The sequence below is a fragment of the Pleurodeles waltl genome, chromosome 8, assembly GCF_031143425.1.
Source record: "Pleurodeles waltl isolate 20211129_DDA chromosome 8, aPleWal1.hap1.20221129, whole genome shotgun sequence".
In the NCBI taxonomy this organism is placed as follows: Eukaryota; Metazoa; Chordata; class Amphibia; order Caudata; family Salamandridae; genus Pleurodeles; species Pleurodeles waltl.
In genome coordinates this window covers 122,562,442-122,583,710 of record NC_090447.1, presented here as the reverse complement: position 1 = coordinate 122,583,710, position 21,269 = coordinate 122,562,442, and the positions used below count along the sequence as shown (strand labels likewise).

At 42.3% G+C, this 21,269-nt stretch overlaps 1 protein-coding gene across 1 annotated transcript in view; it reads left to right on the top strand.

Annotated features, from left to right (window-relative positions):
- GDPD4 (glycerophosphodiester phosphodiesterase domain containing 4) overlaps positions 1-21,269 on the top strand; it is a 167,154-nt gene that overhangs the window by 141,334 nt on the left and 4,551 nt on the right. The window contains exons 13-15 of the mRNA XM_069203911.1: positions 5,736-5,883; positions 6,976-7,058; positions 18,407-18,462. Coding sequence (XP_069060012.1) covers positions 5,736-5,883; positions 6,976-7,058; positions 18,407-18,462 — 287 coding nt within the window. The remainder of the gene's footprint in view (positions 1-5,735; positions 5,884-6,975; positions 7,059-18,406; positions 18,463-21,269) is intronic.

The window sequence follows — 21,269 nt, the reverse complement described above, 5'->3', positions numbered from 1 at the left end:
CATGTCTGTCGACAGGACCTTCCAGTCAGGGGACGGCTGCTTTATTTCAAAGATGTTTGGAATCAATCAGTTCCAGATCTGTGGGCAGTGACAGTGGTGACTGAGGGGTTTCATCTAGAGTTTCTAAAGATTACTCTGTATGTTACAAACCTACTCCATTTTCAAAGGGTCCAGGAAAGCAGTAGGCTCTGTTAGATGGAAATCACAAATTATTGCTCAAGACAGCCATTATTCCAGTACCACCCCACAAACAAGGTCAATGATATTACTTGATTCTAATCTTAGTACAAAAATCCATTGGAGAGGTTTGTCCAGCCCTGGACATCAAAGGGCTTAACATGTTTATAAACTATTAGACTTTCAAAATGATCACAAAACAAAACATATTTCTGTTGTTGAAGCTAGGTGATCATTTAACATCTGTAGATGTGCTGGATCCATATCTACATGTGTCACTAGTCCTGGAGCACCAGAAATGTCTACGGTTTTCAGTAGGAACCCATCATTGCTAGTTTCAAGTCAAGTCCTTCCTTTTGGGTTGACTTTGGCCCAAAGGGGTTTTACAAAGCTCTTGCCTCCACTAGTGGCTGTTCTATTGCTTGCAGTGAATTGGATGTAATTAGCGGAAGTGAGAGCTCCTCAATTATTTTTAATCCCCCTGAACAGATATCCATAAGTTCACATTCAGACAGACAACTAGATGGTGGAAACCTACAAGAATCGTCAAGGGAGGTAAGTTCAACCTTCCAGTCTTCTTCCCAGAGAGATTTGTTCTTGGTCAGAACTCAGTCACCACTCTCTGAAGGCAGTGTATCTTTCAGAGAAAGAGAGAATGGGCCTGCCGACCAACTCTGCAGGACTTTTCCCCCTTTGTGTCTTTTTGCCAGTATTTCAAGAGATATCTCAGATGTTCGGACTCCCATGGCAGAACCTCTTTGCCACAGAAGAGAATTCCCTTCTCCTCCCTAGTTCCATCTCTGTTAGAATGGGCTATAGATGCAATCTCAGTGAAATGGTTGCAGGGTGGTCGAGGAGACCATGGTTCCCCTTGGTTTGCATCAACTGAGCCAGCCAGTCCTCTCCCAGAAGTTGGTCATCTGGCTGAATCTGGGGATTTGGCTGCTGTGGAGATGATTCTGTTACAACAGGGTTGCTCTTTAGAATTGGCAGACACTATGCTGTCCTTTGTTTAGAAAATAATACAACCTCCATTGGCAACATTTTGAAAAATGGTGTCTGTTCAAGGGTTTACCTCGGACTCTAAGTGAACTGGTGAAGATACTGGATTTTTTACAAGATGGTTTTCCTTTGGAATTGTTACTTTATACTATAAGGGGTCAGTTTGCTGCAGTTTAGGCATTTCGGGAGGACATGGTTTCTAGGATTGTCCCTTTAACTTCTCGAATATTACGTAGTTTCTTTCTCCAGTGTCCGGCCATTCACTCCTCTATCCTACTGTGAGATTTACTCTTGGATCTTCAGCTGTTAACTAGCCCTCCGTTTGAAACCCTTGATTTAGTTGATTTAAATTTTTTGACACAGAAGGTGTTGTATTTTTTGCTGTCAATTTCCTCTGGAAGAAGAGCAATTAGGGGTTCTGCAGGTGATTTTTCCCTTCATTTACTTCCTTCCTGATAAAGTCGAACTTCGCCTCAGTTCCACTTTTCTACCCCTAAATTCCATCTTCTTTCCATTGCTCACATAACATTGTTGTCCCAGGTTTCACCCGGCTTCTTCCTTGGCTGAAGAGGAGCAGCTTCATATTTTAGATGTCCACAGGACTCTTTCAACTTTCTTAGACAGGATGTCTTTTTTTTCTCAAAAGGTAGACTCCTTGTTTGTGACTTTTGGAATCCCTAATAAGGGTTCAAACCTTTCCACAGCCACTCCATCTAGATGGATTAAGTCCACCCTAATCATGAGTTATGTACTTACTGACACATCGATTCATATATCAGTGGAAGGTAGGTCAACAAGAGCAAGTTCAGCCTCTTGGGCTTTTTTTTTAAGGGGCTTCATTGAGGGACATCTGTTGTGCAGCTGTGTGGAAGTCTTCTACTTTTTTTGGAGATCAGGTGGTGTCTGTTTCAAAGACATAATGTAGATTTTACAGTAATACATTTTTGTTTGTTTCTAAAGGAGAAGTTATCCTTTATTAATTATTAGGTTGCACACATAAATAGAGTTTGTCTTCTACTATTGCAATTCTGAAATGTAGTCAATCAGTGATGCTTAGGCATTATCTTGCATGGGAGGACTGGATCAGGAAAGATGGACGAGGACGGAATGCCCACGTTACTTACAGTTGGTCTTCATTACTCCGAGTCCAAGTCTCCCCAATGCATTCCCTCCGAGACTGGGATTAATTATATTTAATTTTTGTTGTGTAAGAATGCTCCTTGTATAAATGACATGAAGTAATGAGGTAGTGCCTACATTTTCTCCTACCTTCCTGGTACCGGAGATCATGTTGGAGGAACTATTTTTTGGTCGACTAGAGAACAGATTCAGCAGGATGGAGATAAAATCTTGCATGTGAGGACTGTATCAGGAAAGACTTGGACTTCGAGCAGTAGCTTACCGCCAAGTGACTAGGTTTTTTTTTAACAACCTAGGAGACAAACCAGAAGTCACATTTCCTGCCTTCCAACTCTTGAAATAATCTCACTCTTGAGAAACTGTTCAAAATCACTTTGTATTTCCAAATGTGACCTCTGAAATCACTCAGCTGTGATCCCCACACCTAAAAGCACTTGACTGAATATATATTTCCTATGCCTATTCATGTTTATTAATATTCTTTTATACTGAAGACCCAACTGTGCTGCCACCTTCTTCTAGCGGGTCTCAGTAGAGCACTGACCCACTTCACCACAGGATCCCTTTTCCATGTCTTATCATTTGTCTTGTAGATACAATAACTTCTCCATGTTTGTGTGTCATTAATCACTTTTTGCCCATATTATGGGTCTCTGGGAACACAGATGTGGAGTTGATGTTATAGTTCTCTGGCGACAATGTACAATTATGGTGGTGTTGGCCTATTCTGCCTCCAATAAGCACCACACCTATCTTTGTGTTCTCTGAGTCTTTGTAGATTTAATGCATAGCACATGTGCGATCTAGACCTAGCAAATACACACACACACACAAAAACATTCCGTAATCTAGACATTTTCTGAAAATTGTTCATACTTGTGGAACTCACTGTTGCCCTGAACAAACCCCAACAGTATTGCCTCATTTGACATATAAGTCTATCGGAAACTTCAACAGCAATATATAATCCTTCCTGAATTTGACAAGCAGTCAACAGTTTGTAGTTAGGCTATAGATTGTGTTGTACATTGTTTAACATCATGTATTTAAGTCATAGCTGCATGGTTTTAATTTTAGTTGGAAGTGCTGGCAGGGGATCCTTCTGGCTGGAAGGTCCTAGATGGTGAAATGATCTGACTTTGCAGCTTAGAGCAAATGTTTCATGCATACTGTTAGACCTGAAAAGCCTTAGGGTGGTCACCCCGAACTTTTTGCCTGCCTCCCTCCACTTTTTGGACTCTGTTTTGCTGGCTTTTAGACTCTGCGCACTTTACCACTGCTAACCAGTGCTAAAGTGCATATGCTCTCTCCCTTGTTAAACATGGTAACCTTGGATCATACCTGATTGGACTATTTAATTTACTTATACGTCCCTAGTAATGTGCACTATATGTGCCTAGGGCCTGTAGATTAAATGCTACTAGTGGGCCTGCAGCACTGGTTGTGCCACCCACTTAAGTAGCCCCCTTAACCTTGTCTCAGGCCTGCCATTGCAAGGCCTGTGTGTGCAGTTTCACTGCCACTTCGACTTGGCATTTAAAAGTACTTGCCAAGCCTAGAACTCCCCTTTTTCCACATATAAGTCACCCCTAAGGTGTGCCCTAGGTAACCCCTAGAGCAGGGTGCTGTGTGGGTAAAAGGCAGGACATGTACCTGTGTAGTTATATGTCCTGGTAGTGTAAAACTCCTAAATTCGTTTTTACACTACTGTGAGGCCTGCTCCCTTCATAGGCTAGCATTGGGGCTGCCCGCATACATTGTTGAAGTGGCAGCTGCTGATCTGAAAGGAGCAGGAAGGTCATATTTAGTATGGCCAGAATGGTAATACAAAATCCTGCTGACTGGTGAAGTCGGATTTAATATTACTATTCTAGAAATGCCACTTTTAGAAAGTGAGCATTTCTTTGCACTTAAATCTTTCTGTGCCTTACAATCCACGTATGGCTGGGCTTGGTTGACAGCTCCTTGTGCATTCACTCAGACACACTCCAAACACAGGGTACTCAGCCTCACTTGCATACATCTGCATTTTTAATGGGTCTTCCTGGGCGGGGAGGCTGGAGGGCCTGCTCTCACACAAAGGACTGCCACACCCCCTACTGGGACCCTGGCAGACAGGATTGAACTGAAAGGGGACCTGGTGCACTTCTTAGCCACTCTTTGAAGTCTCCCCCACTTCAAAGGCACATTTGGGTATAAAACAGGGCCTCTGCCCTACCTCATCAGACACTTGCTGGAGAAGAAACCTGAACCAGAAACTACATCCTACCAAGAAGAACTGTCTGGCTGCTCAAAGGACTCACCTGTCTGCTTTCTACAAAGGACTGCTGCCTTGCTGTTGGCCTGCTGCCTTGCTGCCTTGCTGAACTCTTGTCTGGCTGTAAAAGTGCTCTCCAAGGGCTTGGATAGAGCTTGCCTCCTGTTCCCTGAAGTCTCAGGGCCAAAAAGACTTCTCTTTTTCACTAGAAAAACGCCGCACACCGAAGCTGATCGACGCAACGCCTTCGGGATGACCGGAACTTTGACGCACGGCCTCACAAGGACAACCCCGCCCGACCTCCAGAGGAGGAATCGACGCCTGCCGTGAGAGTGAAACTTCGACGCACAGCCCCGCAGAACGACGTGCAGCAGGAAAACAAGCAGGAGAATCCACGCACAGACCCGGGACATCTGGTAATCCCCGTGACCCACAGAAAGAGACTGTCTGCGCGCCGGAAAAAGACGCACGACTTCCCCGCGTGAAAAATAACGACGCAAGTCCGTGTGTGCTGGGGAGAAATCGACACACACACCATTTTTCCAAGTATCTCTTCTGCGGACCTTTGCGGAGATTTTCCACTCCAAAACCAGGTACTTTGTGCTTGAAAGAGACTTTGTTTGCTTTTTAAAGACATAAGACACTTTATATCACTTTTCAGTGATATCTTTACAAATTCATATTGCATCTTTATTCGTTTTGATCTACAATTATCCTGATAAGTATTATATATTTTTCTAAACACTGTGTGGTGTATTTTTGTGGTGCTATATTGTGGTATTGTATGATTTATTGCACAAATACTTTACACATTGCCTTCTAAGTTAAGCCTGACTGCTCGTGCCAAGCTACCAGAGGGTGGGCACAGGATAATTTTGGATTGTGTGTGACTTACCCTGACTAGAGTGAGGGTTCTTGCTTGGACAGAGGGTAACCTGACTGCCAACCAAAAACCCAATTTCTAACACATGCCAACTAGGAAAACCTCCCTGATGAACTAGGATCCTGGCCTGGGTACCAGCTTAATCTTCTCCGAGTTTTGCTCTTTACCAGAAGCTGCTCATTACTGTAGGCCATTTTATAGGAATTTGCTGAAGTCCTAGAAGAGCAAGAAAACCAGAGCTGTTGTTTTCCTTTTTAATGATTGTTGTTTTTACAGCATTTATGGCAGTGCCAATATCACTACAAACCTCTATGTGATAAGTGAGCCGTGGCTGTTCTCATTGGCTTGGTGCTCGGGCGCTCACTCTGTGACCACCAACACTGCTCACATCTTGCGGAAGATCGATCAACCACTCTTTCTTATGGCAAGTATTGACCTAACACCTGCTTTTAACACCCTAGAAATGTAATTGCAGGTTTCTTGCTGTTCACTGTCTGCTAACAAAACAGAATGTAAATACACTACGGTGATTGATCAAACGATGATGTGTAAAGGATAATGGACACCCTGGAGTGGCACTCATTATCTCAGTCACAGTTGATGTGCTTTATTTCTTTTACTGCTTATTATTTTTGTTTTATGTTTTATTTTGTGTCACGTGTAAAGTGTTTTGTAACTCAGAGAGTTTCAGGGCAGTAGTAGCAATAACCCTAACACCTTCAGTGATCAAGAACACTAAGACTGCTTTATAGCTAAAGCTTTAGCAAAGCCCATCGCTCACTCCTTTGTCACCTGTTATTTTTGCCAATGGTTGTTAGCCACTCTGCTCTGTATTGCCAATGCTGCGCAGCATGGCTAAAGTAAAGTTTTTAGTTGCCGATTCAAGTCAGATTAGTAAGTAAAATCAAAACAAGTAAAAGCGTTTTAAAACTTTTTTTAAAGTGGATGGGGGAGGTGACAGTGGAAGCAACAGGGGCAGAAGCAACGGACAGCAGGTGGGGGCAAGCAGCGACACAGAAAGCGAGTGGGGGCACGCAACAACATGGGTGGGGTTGAAAGAAGCACATGAAGGAGCTTGCTCTCAGACAGAAACAGGTAGCTCTCAAAATGCCACCAGTGGAAGGACACATACTTTGGCCATGCTCCAGTAAGGGGGTCAAACACAAGAAGAGGATTTCACTCTGAAGAGTGCCCAAGAATCTCAGTTTTTTAACTTTAAAGAGGCGTTGCAGCATTCATGAAGAAGTTTTGATGGGCCTGAGAGATGTTTAAAAAGCTGTTATTAACTGAAAATTAAGCGTGTGAGGGACCTTCACTGCACCAAAGTGGCTCTTCGCTAGTCTCAAGACTGAACAATACAGAACAAAGTAACATGTTTTTCAATTTAAATGTGACTTACTCTAGGTTTCCTTCAACTTCAAGAAAATAATGTCACAAAGAGGAAGAGAATATACGCTGCTTTTGTAAATGTGCATCACTTCTGAGCCTTTAATGACACTTTTCCTTTCTTTCCCAGACTCCCCAGGGGTATAGGTTTGTATGGATCCTGACAGATGTCACCTCCGCAGTACTCATAGGACTTATCTTCACTCTTCATATGTAAGTTAAATCCTTGGCACTACTATGTTCATTCATCTGTAGGCCATAAGAGAGAAATATATGTTAGCTATTTTACTTTCTAACTGCTTTCTGACTTCCAAGGCCTTTTCGCTGACATGTTCTGTATCTTCCTCCAAGAGTGAAAATCAACCCCAAGTTGTTCAAGAATCACAGAAAAGTGCCTTGCTAGGACAATTTATGTGCAGTTTACACTAGCACCAACAATCACTTCCCTTTACTTACTGTGAAGAAACCAAGTGAAGGTTAAAGTATGACACTACTGGAAGCCAGTTTCGGTCAGAATTAAGTTCATGATGGTTCACTCAGCCTTATGCCCACAGAAAACAGTCCATTGTATGAGCTGAACTAAGTAGCCTGGTCAGATGACATTCACCTTCCAAGAATCCCTAGATTCAAGTTGTCCCCAAAGACAGGAAGATATTTCCTGTCCAAGTTGCTAAACAAAAGGATGACACCAATCAGAGACTTGTAAACCTGTGTCTGTCTCAGTTAGAAGCCCAAAGGACCATGGGAAATTTTAGGATCATCTTCCTAGGGTATTAAAACCACCCCAATAAAATGTCAATTCCAGCAAATCCCTCACAAGTCCCAAATTAGATGACTGCCTTCAGTTCAGTGGGTCCTTTGTATTCTGGGGGCGCTGGATCACCAATATTATCATGCACTGCCTTGGAATGTGGAGGCTTGAAGCAGAGCATAGGCAACAGAATGGCAGTGCTTTCAACCCCATGATGATTCCCACCCCCTCCACGCCATTCTCCCACCCGTTCACAAGTGTAATTAAAGGGATACTAGTTCTGGCTGGACCCTGTCATTGTGGTGGTGGTGATGAGGACTGGGTGAAGTGGTGCCCCTGTTTTAGTCTGAAAAAAACACACAGTGTTCTGATTTGGCTTTAAAGAAATAGAAAAATAACAAAACATATTAAATTAAATTCAAGGTCAGTTTTGACAGTGCAATGTAGGCAGTTAAAGCGTGGACTTTATCATCTAAAATGTAACACAGGAACTGAGTGGAGCAACTCATTAAAATAATTCCCACTGAACCTTATAGGTAACAGAATACATATAGGAACATAGATGGGTAATAGTGAGAAACAGGGATGGTTTTCACTGAGTGGTTCTGAGTGATGTCAAACAGACAATGAAAGAGATACACTGTGCACCACGAACCTCGGTGCCGCCTGAGCCCCTTGAACCTGCCTGAGCCTCTGCACTGACTCCGATGCTGACTCCCATTCTGGCTCTGTCAACTGAGTCAATCCCTTCTTCATTGATGCAGATATTGACATCGCTGGTATGGGATTGGTGCCGACTCCAATGTCTGACCCTAAAACGAGTCCACCTCTACCTCAACGAGGTCATACTCCATCCATCGCCACTCCAGCACACCGGGTTCCTGTACAACTTGATATGGACAACATACAGCCACCCTAGAGCCATCCTCAGAGGCTCTGTCATCCTTTTGGTTCCAATTCTGACCAAAATGTATCTCACAGAGATGACAGTGGTGATGATGGGGATGATTTATTCCTACATTATTATGATGACAGTTTATATATGGACCGACAGGAGATGCGTAGGCTTGATTCTTCCCAATTGTTGTCCCCATTGGACCCGACAGAAGAGATGCTTATTTTCCTAATTCGACATTGTGTTAAGGACCTGGAACTAGTACTGCCTCTTGTTGAGGTTAAAATAAATGTTCTTATGAAAGTCCTGCATCCTGGGCCTACTTTCTCTGACCTCTTACTCCCCATTCACTGAATCCCTAACTGATATTCTGATGGGCATCTGGACTAAGCCTTGTTCTTGCCCAGTGGTGAACTGACCAGTGCCAGTCAACCCTGATTTTCTTACGCAGCATCCTCCTTCAGAGAGTCTGGTGGTTCAGGATTCTTGCAGCAAGTTGATGCCCATCTCATTCCCTTCAGCCCCACCGGGACAAGGAGTCAAAGAGGACTAAGGCATTCAGTGAAACCAGCTTGGCCACAAGTTTGATCAATGCAGTCTCCTACTACACAAATGCTCTCTTGGACATAGCTAGAGATCATGCCAGCAGTTCTGGAAAAATGTATGGCCTCCCTGGTTCAAACCAATCAAAATGGTCAGGATATGGCCAAATACATCGTTTGTGCCGACCTGGATAGAACCGATTGTTTGGGGCAAGCAGTCAGCACCAGTGTGGTGCTTCATCGCAATGCACGGATGCAGTCCACTGGGTTTTCAGGAGATTTACAGCATCCCTCATTGGTTCCCCTTTTGATAGATTCCTCCTACTTGTTAAAAAAGCTGACAACATGTTCTTTAGGATTCTCAACCCCTGCCAGACAGTTTTCTCACCAGTTTTAGCCTTTCTGAAGCTACTCGAGGGAGGTGGCATACAGGCAGTGCCAGGTCCCTCTGCCCCACAACAGTCAACTCTGTGCTCTTGTGGTCAGGGAGTCGGTTCAAACAGGCATCATACAGGTCCATAATTGCACCAGTCTTACCAGTCCCTCCCCCGCGGCATCAGCTGCCAAGCTGCTTTAGCTTATCTGTAGAAGTCCTACCCACACTGTTGGAGGAAGGATCCACCACTTTCTCCCACTGTGGAAATCCATCACATCCAAAGGATGGGTCTTCCAGATTTTTGAGCAGGGCTATGCCCTTCCATTCCTTTCCAACACATCACAGCTTTAACCCACATCTGAGGGGGTCCCAAATGAGCAGTTTTCCATCTTGCTGCAAGAGACACAAGCTCTACTTTCCAAATAAGCCATTGAGATAGTTCCGGCCTCAGGATAGAGATGAGTTACTACCTCTGCTATTTAGTTGTGCAGACGATGGATGAAAGGAGGCCCTCGTACTATTTTAAATGTTTGACCTCTGAATGTTTCCCGTGGAAGGACCGATTTCAAATGATCATGCTGGCCCAGATTCTGTCTGCCCAGGATCGTGGAACTGGATGGTGGCCTTGGACCTCCAGGCTCCGTATTTCCATATACCCTTCCTGCAGGCTCACAGATTAGGGATAGGCCAGGAGCATTTTCTTCCTGCCACGCTCCTCAGGTGTTCTCAAAGTCTAAACTTAGACCAAACGTCTAACTTTACTGTGAGTAAAGTTAGACTTCAGTTCTAAACTTAGACTTTTGGTCTAAGTTTACTTTTGTGAATTGGGCCAGAATGTTTTGGGGTGATCTGTCAAGCAGACACGAGAAAACGTGTAAGAAAAAATTTTCCACATTAATTTTTCCAAAGGAAATTTTGACACAGCTACAGCCAAAATGGCTGAACACAATTACACAATATTTGGCAGAAAGCTAGATCTTGGTCCAGAAAGTGTACTTCTATGATTTGGTGTAAATCCGTTCAGTAGTAGAGATGAGAGAAGGTTAAAAAATATTGATATTTGATAACACAGGGTCTGCAGAGCCAATAGATCCAAGGCTTTAAATCGTCCAAAATGAGACAGCCCATCTAATCTACAAATAACTAAAACGATGCCACATCACCTCTCTCATGAAAAATGAGAAAAATCTCCACTGGCTGCCTGTAGAACGCAAAACGGTCTTCAAAATTGGATGCATCATTTTCAAATCACTCCATAATAAAAGCCTGTCTTTTATCACTTCCCGACTAGATAAGTATACTCCCAAGCGCTCATTACGATCTGCTCATGTGAACTACATAACAATCCCCAAGTTTATGAGGAAGAAGCTGTGCTAGATTTTCGGTCACTTCTTCCAACTTATGGAAATATTTACCCATTGAAATAAGATAGTCACCCTGTTATTTAGATTTCAGGAAAACATTAAAAACCTGGCTATTGAAAGAAGCCTACTTCTAATTCTCAACCCTCTGTATTCTCCTTTTGATTCCCCCCCTTAGCGGCATGAAACCTACTGGTGAATGTGCTCTTTATAAACTGCATTAACAAAACATTACGAGATCTGATTATCTGTCAAAAACAAAGATGTGGTGGCAGCCATAAATGACTTGGGGGGGGGGGGGACCTGTAAAAAAGTAAAAAAAACATATAAGGGGCAGGGAGGTGATACCCTGCCCCCCTAGGCCTGGTGGGGGGACTGTGCAGCCATTTTCTTTTTTTTAAATTTTTTTACTGCAAAGAATCTGCTGTCATTTAAAAAATAAAAGTAGCCTCCGATGCATTAAACTACCCCACAAGATGTGGTAGAGCCCGGGGGTCAACTATTTTATTATTTTGGGGAGGGGCGTGCAGTTCCCTCCCAAAGCCTTTTTCAGGCTGGGGACTCCAACCCCTGGGGCTGCATTTAATTAAAAGGGGAGAGACTACACAACCCCCCTCATCCTCCACCTCCCCTCCCCTACCCACCCACGAGCCTTTATCAGGCCCTGGGGACTTCACCCACAAGAGTCACATTTTAATAAAAGGGGAGAAAGCACGCAGCCCCCCTCCTTGAGCCTTTTTTCAGGCCTCAGAATCCCATCCCATGGTGCCATTTAATTAAAACAAGAGGATCTATACCCATGTCAACCATGTCACCTGATTCTAATGCTTGTGCTCTCATCTATTATGACCCTGTTCCGCCTCCTCCTCCCGTTCCTCCAACAATTCTGACGACTTTGCATAAGGATGAGGTGACCATAGAATGCCACGATCCCCATAGGGCACCATCTTGCAGAGGGGTGACACCTAGGGAAGCGAGAAACATTAAAACAGTTCCATATTGCTCCGCTCCTACAGTCAAAACCTTCCGTGCTCTTAGGGGAATGTCCTTTGAACTCAGTACATCAGCTATTTTTTTAAAATAATTTGCAATCACGTAATGTCGCTTGCCCCCAATGGTACCCTGATGAGAGAGAAATTTTTATGATTAAGGTACCCAAATTAGGACAGAACTAATATAGGTATGAACATGGAATATCTCTGATGAATAAATTAATACACTGGATCAAAAGTATGCACCATTGTTCTTCCGTAATCTATGATGATATTGTGAGCGTGAAACGCTACCCCTGTCCAAGCAGCAACTGGAACTACATCAAAATCTCCTTGACCAGTGTTGAGCTAGTAAGTAGTCTCCTGTCTCTTGGCCTCAGATCTGATCCACCATCTGTTTTGGAAATTCAATTTAATTTAAATTGTCCTTAACTAGAACCTCTCCCAAAGAAGATCAAACAGTTAAGGAGCCTATCCAACTGGGGAGACCACCTGACACCTTCAGCTCTACTGATCGGCCATCCAGCTCTCATTGATTCTTTCCTAATGGAAGTACACCTCAACATTTAAAGTATCTAGGTCCCAGTATAAGCCAGTCCTTACTCATGAATTTGGTCCGGGTATCACTGAGAACCCAGACTGGAAAAATCCATGCTCCATGTCTAAGAAGGAATCTCTAGCCTTAAAAATGCCCTCTTTTCCGAGCTCTCTCAGCCTCACCTCCAACTTTGATCACCAGTGATAGCTGCAGAATTCTATGCTACGTATCCTATAACCTGTTAAATCTCTGGAAGCACCCCATTCGGTTATTTTTAAGATTGTCTTGTGAAGTTATGTCTTGAAATTCTCCTTCTGACCAGCAGCAGGAGGATTATGCACTTGAATAAAAACATCTCTCCACTGTTAATTGAAGGAGATTTCTACCTCATGCCTGGACATAATTATTTTTAAACTGACCTTGCCTAATGGTAACAATGTATTACTGTTCAATATTTACACTAGACCATTGAATAATTCCATGCAATCTCCCACTTTAAGATACCTAAATTGCTTGTTAAAATCTCACTTTGAAATCTGTGCAATCATAACAAGAGGAGACATTAATGTCCGATATGAGCCTTCTCCCCTTGCTGTTGATGTAGCTAGAGATGTGGACGATCACTGGGGTAGACCGAAAGTTGATGCTAGTCCAGATAAGGGACTCTCTAAGTCTGCCATGCAAACCATCAATATTAACCTGTCATATGCCCATTAAGTATGCAATGATCGTTCCCCCTCTGACAGCAAACCTGGTCCTACTTTCAAAAGGGGGGACGAATAGAAATCACTTAGATCATTTATTTGTTAACCTGGGGTTGTGGAATGAGCTTGTTGACTTTTTATGGCTTTGCAGGATGAGAGCAACCACGACTGCAAAATTCTCCATTCTCCTTATTGACGATATACTAATTAATAACTTAGCTAAGGGACCATATTAAGGAAGAGATGGCATAGTCATGACAAATAACATGAAGACTGTTAAATAGGTTGCCATATAGTCTAATAAAAATTTATTAAAACATATTTTAGTTGACGACTCTTCTTTGCCACTTAACTTTTTAAAACACACATGAATTCCCCCAATTCCATTGTTGAGATTCAGGATGTATTATTTAAAGCGGTTAGTGTTTTTTCACAAAATCGAGGCCTGGGACAACAATGCACCATAAGTCTCAAGAATGGTTGAATTCAAACTGCCTTTCTAAAAAAGCAAGCCTTCTAAGAGCTATCAAATTGGGTGGTAGAGACAAGGTAAAAGAGACTAGACTTTGTATAGAAATGTTGTATAAGAAGCTAGTCATGGGAGGTAGCGAGCATGGAGAAAATTCTTGATGCAGCTAAAGATTCTAAACTCTTTTGGTATTTAGTTTCACTTGAAGGTAGGAGTGGACACAATATGCCAGAGACCTTCATTCTGCAGTGCCCCCTTACCTACCCCTCCTTTTTAATCCTGATTTGCTTACTCCACAAAACATCCCACCGACCTTACAAAACCTTTTTCTTGAATGGCTAATACCGCAGTAGCTCTTAAGGCCAAGAAACCAGGAAAGGCACTGGTTTTGAATAAGATTCTAATTGATCTCTATTATCTCTACAACTCTAATCCTGATATATGAGTACCATGTATCAATACCCTATGTAATACTGTTTATCAGGGAGGTCCAATCCCAGAATCTTGGCTGGGTGTAGAAATTGTCCCTATTTTTAAAAAAAGTGTCCCAAAACGAACCAGGCAGATAGCGCCCTATCAGTCTAACTGATAATTTACAACACATATTTTGTAAACAGATTTTAGACACTTAATAAGTGGGTGTCGGAAAAAGTGTATATTAAACCAGTTCAAGGTGGTTTTAGGTAGAAAATAGGTACAAATGAACAGGCCTTTTATTTTCAATTGATCAGATGGAAGACAGTGATCATGGGAAGGGGCATCTTGTATGTTGATTTCGTGGACCTGCAGGCTGTGTTTGATATGGTCTCCAGGAGCAAATTATGGCGAACCGTTACATACCTTTCTGTGCCTTCGGACATATTAGCCATTATCAAAAGTCTACAGTCTGAAAATTATGCTAGTGTCCGCAGTGGCCCCAATGGCGAACTTACAAGGAAACTTGAAGTTAATAGAGGGGTCCATCAAGGATACGTGTTAGCCCCTACAATATTTCTTTTGTTCATTAATGGCTACCTAGATCTCTTGTCTAATTGTGGTAATGACTCACCCAATCTTGTTGGCCAAAAGATTCGGGTACTACTTTTTGCCAACTGCACTCTATTGTTATCAAATACATAGAAAGACCTCCAGATATCGATAGAGAAGTTTGGTCTGCTTTAGAAAAAAAAATGGCTTGGAAATAAATGCCCAAAAGACCAAACTAATGGTATTCAATTGTGGGAGGCAGTATAAGTGCTCAATAAGCCCAGTTTCAAATGGCTTGGAAAGAGTTACAGACTTTGACTATTTAGGTGTTAGCTGGTCAGAGCAGGACACTTGGGGGGAACAAATTGAAAAGAGCAATTGTTTGTTAAAACATAGGACATGTACGATAGCCAAATGTTTTAAAGGGTTTACAACCTATCCAGTCTCTCCTGCTTTGGAGGCCTTTAGAGCACTGACAATTAATGCAGCAATTTATGGAGCAATATTTAAGATCTCGCACACCAAGAGAATTCCCTTGTAAGATCCCTGTTGAGGCTCCCTCTGAGTACTCCCTGTGCTGCTTGACTTGGGCTTGCAACCTATAAGCAAGTGTGCAGCTTTAAAATCTTTTTTTCTATGGGGTTAGATTTTGCCTCATTGAAGAACGAGAGCAGTTCAGAGCAAGCCTTTGAGATGTCATCACCAGATCACAGGCCCTAAAATTTCCAAGGTTGAGGTATATCAAACAGTCTTTAGTCAAATTATGGTTAGAAGAATTCTGGGTTAATCCATCTTTTATTTCTCCCTACGTGCCTATCATAGTGAAGAAGAATTATTGGTTCCAAGCCCAGACAAAAAGAGTGACCTCACCCTCTCTGGGGAACGTAACTGCATAATTGTTAAATTGTAAGTTTACCTTCAAATGTGAATTTTTTTAAGACTATTTGCTAACATTGCTCTCTAGGATCATTTACGAAAAACTGGTTGGGTCCTCAGTTAGACCATGACAAATGCCCTTCATGTAAAGAAAGCAGTTCTTTTTTTCCTCCACGTACAGTCGGAGCGATCCAAATGGAGCAAGCCCTTTTGTTTGGCTCTGGGGATTAGACTATACTGGGAACTAGCAAGCAAATGCAAAACCGATCTCAGCCCTAATGTAGTGTATCCTGTGACCAAATTCCTCCAAGCAGCCCTGCTCAAAAGATCAAAGCAACTTAAGCACTGACTAGCAAACTGTAGCCTTGCACTTTAGTATTTGTACTACTTTTGCACTTGTCACTTTCTTGATCGATTAATGTTCATCAGCTGCTAACTCGTCTCTTAAACCTGAGGGTTTATTATTTTTTAACAATTGAATTTGAATGTTTTTATTGTATGTGTGATTCTGATTTTGTGCAGTGTTTTTATCTTATTTTTATATTTCTGTATGTTGTAGATGAATTTAATAATTCAATCTGACTAATAAATATTCTGGCTAGCGAGTTGACAACACTGTACGGAGACGGGCTAGTTATAGTTCTTTTTGGTTTGGGTGTAATTTGTCACTTTAAGTTATAAGTATAAAGTTATAAATATAACTTATGAATTTCTAATGTGTGAGTAGTGTAAGTTGATTTTTATACAAACAATTAACATTTTTTTCCTAATTATAACTTATCCTCAACTTTATTTTTTATTGAATTTCATTTTTTTTTTTATAAATAAAAATGTTTTTCAAATCATTGAGTAGAGTGTTGTAGAGTGACACAAAGTGAATTACAGTGTTGTAGAGTAACAAAGAGTGGAATAGAGTGTCATAGAGTGGAGTGTCATTGATTAGAGTGTCATAGAGGATTGTGAAAGAGAGTCTTAATGAGTGAAGTGCCCTAGAGTGGAGTGACAGACAGTGGAGTAGAGTGTTGTAGTGTGTGGTTGAGTGGAGTGGCATAGAGTGTTGTAAAGTGGAGTGGCATTAAGTAAGGTGAGTGTCATAGAGTGGAGGGGTGTAGAATATAGTAGCGTGTCAAACAGTGGAGTAAAGTAGTAAAGTGGCATGTAGTGCTGTAGAGGGAGTTGTGTAGATTGTCATGGAGTGTATTAGTGTCATAGAGAGGCAGTGAGTGGAGTAGAGTGTGGTAGAGTGCTGTGGCATAGAAGGGAGTAGAGTGTTGTATAGTGGAAGGGAGTAGACTATACTAGAGTGTCATACAGTGGAGAAAAGTGTCGTAGAGTGTCTTTTATCAATTTGTTTTTATTCAATAGGTGCTGTTGTACTTTCTAGATAATTTAGTGAAAGTACTGCAGTACTCCATAACTTTTTAAAAAAAATATAGAAATCAATAAAAATACTTTTCCTTACTGTAGAGAGTTTGCTAAACTGGCTTATGTCTTCCGGTATATAAAAAAAGAAACAAACTATATTGCACATGAAACCACAGAACAAAGACAAAGACCCTCATTATGAGTTTGGCAGGTGGAAAAGGCCGCCTGCCAAATCCCCGAAGGTCGGGTTAGCACCAGTGCCGTCCCCTTCCTGTGGCAGCTGTTAAGAGTTACCCCCTGATCCAGCAGTAAACAGCCAACAACTTTGACACTGGCTCATAATTGAGCCAGCAGCAATGTTGCGGTGAGTAGGGTGCACCAGCACCCGTCGCGCTTTTCACTGTCTGCAAATTGCGCAGTGAAAAGCGCGACAGAGCTGGCCATGGTGGGCCTCTGCACTGCTCATGCCAAGTGCATGCCCCCGTCTCCACCAGCCTTTACATAGCGTTGCTACCGCCATGTAAAAGCTGACAGAGAGGGGACTCATAATACCCAGGGCAGCACTGCATGCAGCGCTGCCCTGGTGGATCAGATCTCCAGCACCGCCAGCCACTCCAGTGGAGAAGTGGTGGTGCTAGCGGTCTGACCATAGTGCTACCGCCACGGTTGTAATGTGGCTGCCGGACTACCACATTGGCAGCGGTCTGATCGCCAACTCGGCCCTGGCGGTCAGAAGACCGCCAGGGTCGTAATGACCACCAAAGTGTGGCCTACACAAAATGGCTGCCTTTTTATTTTGCAAGGGCTTTGGTTAACTAATAATTTTGTGTTTCATCATTGCCATGTACTGTGGTATGCTTTCAAGGTACCGTAGTATACTGCGACCCAAAATGTCACATCGTTTCTGTCACTTATGACATATAAACTACTGAACCAATTCAGATCAAATAATAAAATGGACCCCTTCCAACCATAATCTATATTTCTGCAGAATTTCATGTAAATCTGTTCAATAATTTTGTCGCAAAATCTGTGAAAAAGTCTATTGAAAATGCATTGGTGGAAAAACATGTTTTGGGACTCTCCTTTTTCCTTTGCACACTCTTATCTAACCGCCACAAAACTTTGTATTATCTGCCAATGTAGAAAAAGGAATATGTCTACAGTGTTTCATGGAGATTTATAAAACAGTGACAGAGTTATTACTAATCAAAAATCTGAGGATTTTTTTTATCTCTGGGAATCCTAACTATAATTACCACCAGAATGGCTACCACCTCTTTGATATGTATGTATAGCATGAAAAAGAATAGTTTACTGCCTTGCTGATTGGATGTTTCAGTGCGTTTATAGAGGGATACAACTCCTGATAGCCACAATGTGTATTTTTCTTTCTTCAAAAAAATTACTCTTGACATTATGGTTTTAAATACTTTTGAGATACAAATACAAACAAAACAATTCTGTGACATAAACCATATGTATAGATGTGCATAATATGCAGTTTACTACCATTCTTGATGAAGTGGAGGCACGTAACTCACTCAAGGCCTCACCTCTTGTGAATAATGTCCCTCCCCACAATCAACAGTAGAAACAAATAGCATTTAGCAGCCTGCACAGTTGCATAGATTCTAAATATACTACAATGTATGCTACGTGTTCATGCACAGGTGTTTACCTTTTCTTTTATGTCCTTGAGTAAATTCTGTATTTGTATTTGCAGGTGGCGGGAGACAGGTTTTTCCTGTTGTTCTAACACCTCCATGCTCCTACAAAGAGGTACAGCGTGCATGAACATTTTAAAATTCTGTATGTGGAATGGGCAGCCTCAACTAAATGTATATTTGTAATGTAACCATAGATCAGAGTGCCCTGAAGCAGCCTTAAGGCAGCATGCAGATGCAAATACATTAAAGCCTGCCTTGGATGGATATCATTGCATTGCACTATCCAGGAGATAATACATGGTGACTTTGGATCATTATAGTGCAATCCTGGTACTGGATTACACTATTCTGGCTCAGAGTCCTGTTCTACGCCGGATATGTATTTGTCCGTTGACCTACTACGGAAGTGCCCCGGGGGTTCAATTGGATATTGCACCTGAGTTCGTCCCTGTTACAACAAGGCCGCAGAGGGTTGTTCAACCCGTTTCATAACAGCAGTATTGTGATGTTTTATCCTGTCACCTTAATTATTTTGAATAGTAGCTAAAGGCAATGTTGGCAATGTTGTCAATTTGTGGGTGAGTAAGTAAAGGTAACTAGCAGAAAAATGGAAGTTAAGTTTTTACTGAACAAAATGATTGGACCGTTTTTGAAGCCTCACTGTCATGTAATAGATATCATCAAAATGATAATGATTGATGGAAGACTGTCCATATGAAGTGTAAGATGTTTAGGCTCTGCATCTGACATCTGATGATGTGATAGGTATGGACAAAAATCAGTAAGGACTGGGAGACAAAAAGGGGGGGGACATACATGATAGAGAAATCTAATTTTTCAAGAACTATAATACAGTGCAGAAGGTGAGCATGTTTTAGCAGCACTATCACCTGATAACAAAGGTCAATGCAACATTCAAATCAGTGGCCATGGGAGAATTTGTAAAGATAATCTAGAGGACCTGGTCTCCCTCGCCTCCATTTTTAGGTGGTTGCTTCCCCGGCACTTTTTGATTTGTCTGTTGGGCTTACCTCCTGCCTCCTTCCCACTGCCTTTCAGCAGGCTTCGTGCAAACAGTTATGCCTCTTCAGGAAAAGTTACATTTTGCCATCTTCCTATCCTGTCAATTAGGCTGTATTTTCTATTTATAGTGGCATTCAACAATATCTATTGACGGATCTTACTTACCACATAGTCCACAGACAGAGAAATGACTTTGGTAGCAAGTAGTATAAAACTACCCAGAGTTTGGCTTCCTAGAAAAAGATGATTGGGGGCAGGTCTTATTGGCTGCTGTTCCTGCATTTTTCTGACATGGAACTCCTCACCCATGCTCACAAAGCACTGCACAACACCGGACCAGAATACCTCAACAGACGACTCTCCTTCTACACCTCGACCCGTCATCTCCGCTCCGCCGACCTCACTGTCCCACATGACCGCAACTGGTGGTAGAACATTCTCACACCTCGCCGCCAAAACGTGGAACACTCTTCCCACCCACCTGACCAAAGACCTCCTTACCTTCAGGAAACTTCTCAGGACCTGGTTGTTTGAGCAGTAGCAGCACCATCACCCCCTTTCTCCCCCCGTCTCTCCCCCCTCCTCAGCACCATGAGACCCTCACGGGTGAGTAGTGCGCTTTACAAATTCCTGATTGACTGATTGATTGACATCAGACCCCACTTTTAGTGGTCGTCCAGGTTACGTGTATCCAGAAGCATGCATCCCAGGCTCATGGGCAAGAGCAAAAAGCTGGATGGAAGAGCTCTTGGGCAATTCTTACTGACATTCCTAAATCGATTCCGAGAAAATTGATGGCTCTAGCCTACAAGACATTTGCCGGGGCAGCAGGAGGTAAGGGGCATCCCAATGCTTTATACTGGAAAGCATTTAATCCCAGCTTAATTCCTTTATAGCCATAATGTCTGGAATTAGTAGGCAGACCCCACTCTTACCACAGAAAACCATTTAATTGTTCTTTTTAAACAGATACAAGTCCACTTTGGACTAGGGTACATATTGACCTAAATCCTGACCCTGCGGGGATACCAACTTCCACATGGTGGCTCCTACCTGCATAATAGCTAGGTCACACTGGGCTCTTGTTCTAGAGAGAGCTGATTTGCACCATGCTTTCAATTTGTGCTTAAAATTTGTGCTAAAGAGGTGTTGTGCAGCTCTGGATGTGAATCCCTCCCTACAAACAATCACAATGTTAACGTCTCCCTTTTTCCAGTTGAAGGCTCCCCAAACTTTGTTTTGTCGATTTCTTGCAATGTGAAATCTAAATAAATGACTTTTATGCAAGCAAATACTGCAGTAAAAGTGAGAAGTGGGTTTACCCTGATTTTAGTGGCTAATGGTTTGTCTAGTAGCAGAATAATTGGGGTCAGCCTGGCTTCCTGTCTCTCTTCCTCTTTCCTCCTTTACTATTGTCACAGTACACTCCATGGTCTACAACTTGTAAATAAAAAGTCCCATGTATTGAAAATCACTTAATGGAGGAACAGCGAGACAACTTTTTTGATGATGACCTGTGTAGAGGATTATTGGATGTGCCTTGCACAGAAGGACCAGCAATTGTTCCAAATGGAGGCGTTGGGCAATGCACAGTTATTTGATGATGACCTACTTTTATCTTCTTGTTCCAAAGAATAAAAACCTAATTTAAAACTCTTGCTTGAAGTGTATGCTACACCACAGAATATTAGTGCTACATCAGTCTGTAAATTGAGGTACACAGAGTACCTTTAGTACAACAGACATGTTCATTGGATACAAGCTCAATGCAAGAACATTTATGAATTTTGACAAAGGGTTAAAGACAAAAGGTACTTTGGAATTAATTTGAGACTGAGGGGGTCATTTTGATCTCGGCGGTCTATTCTCAAGACCGCGGAGGGACCGCCGTGCTGA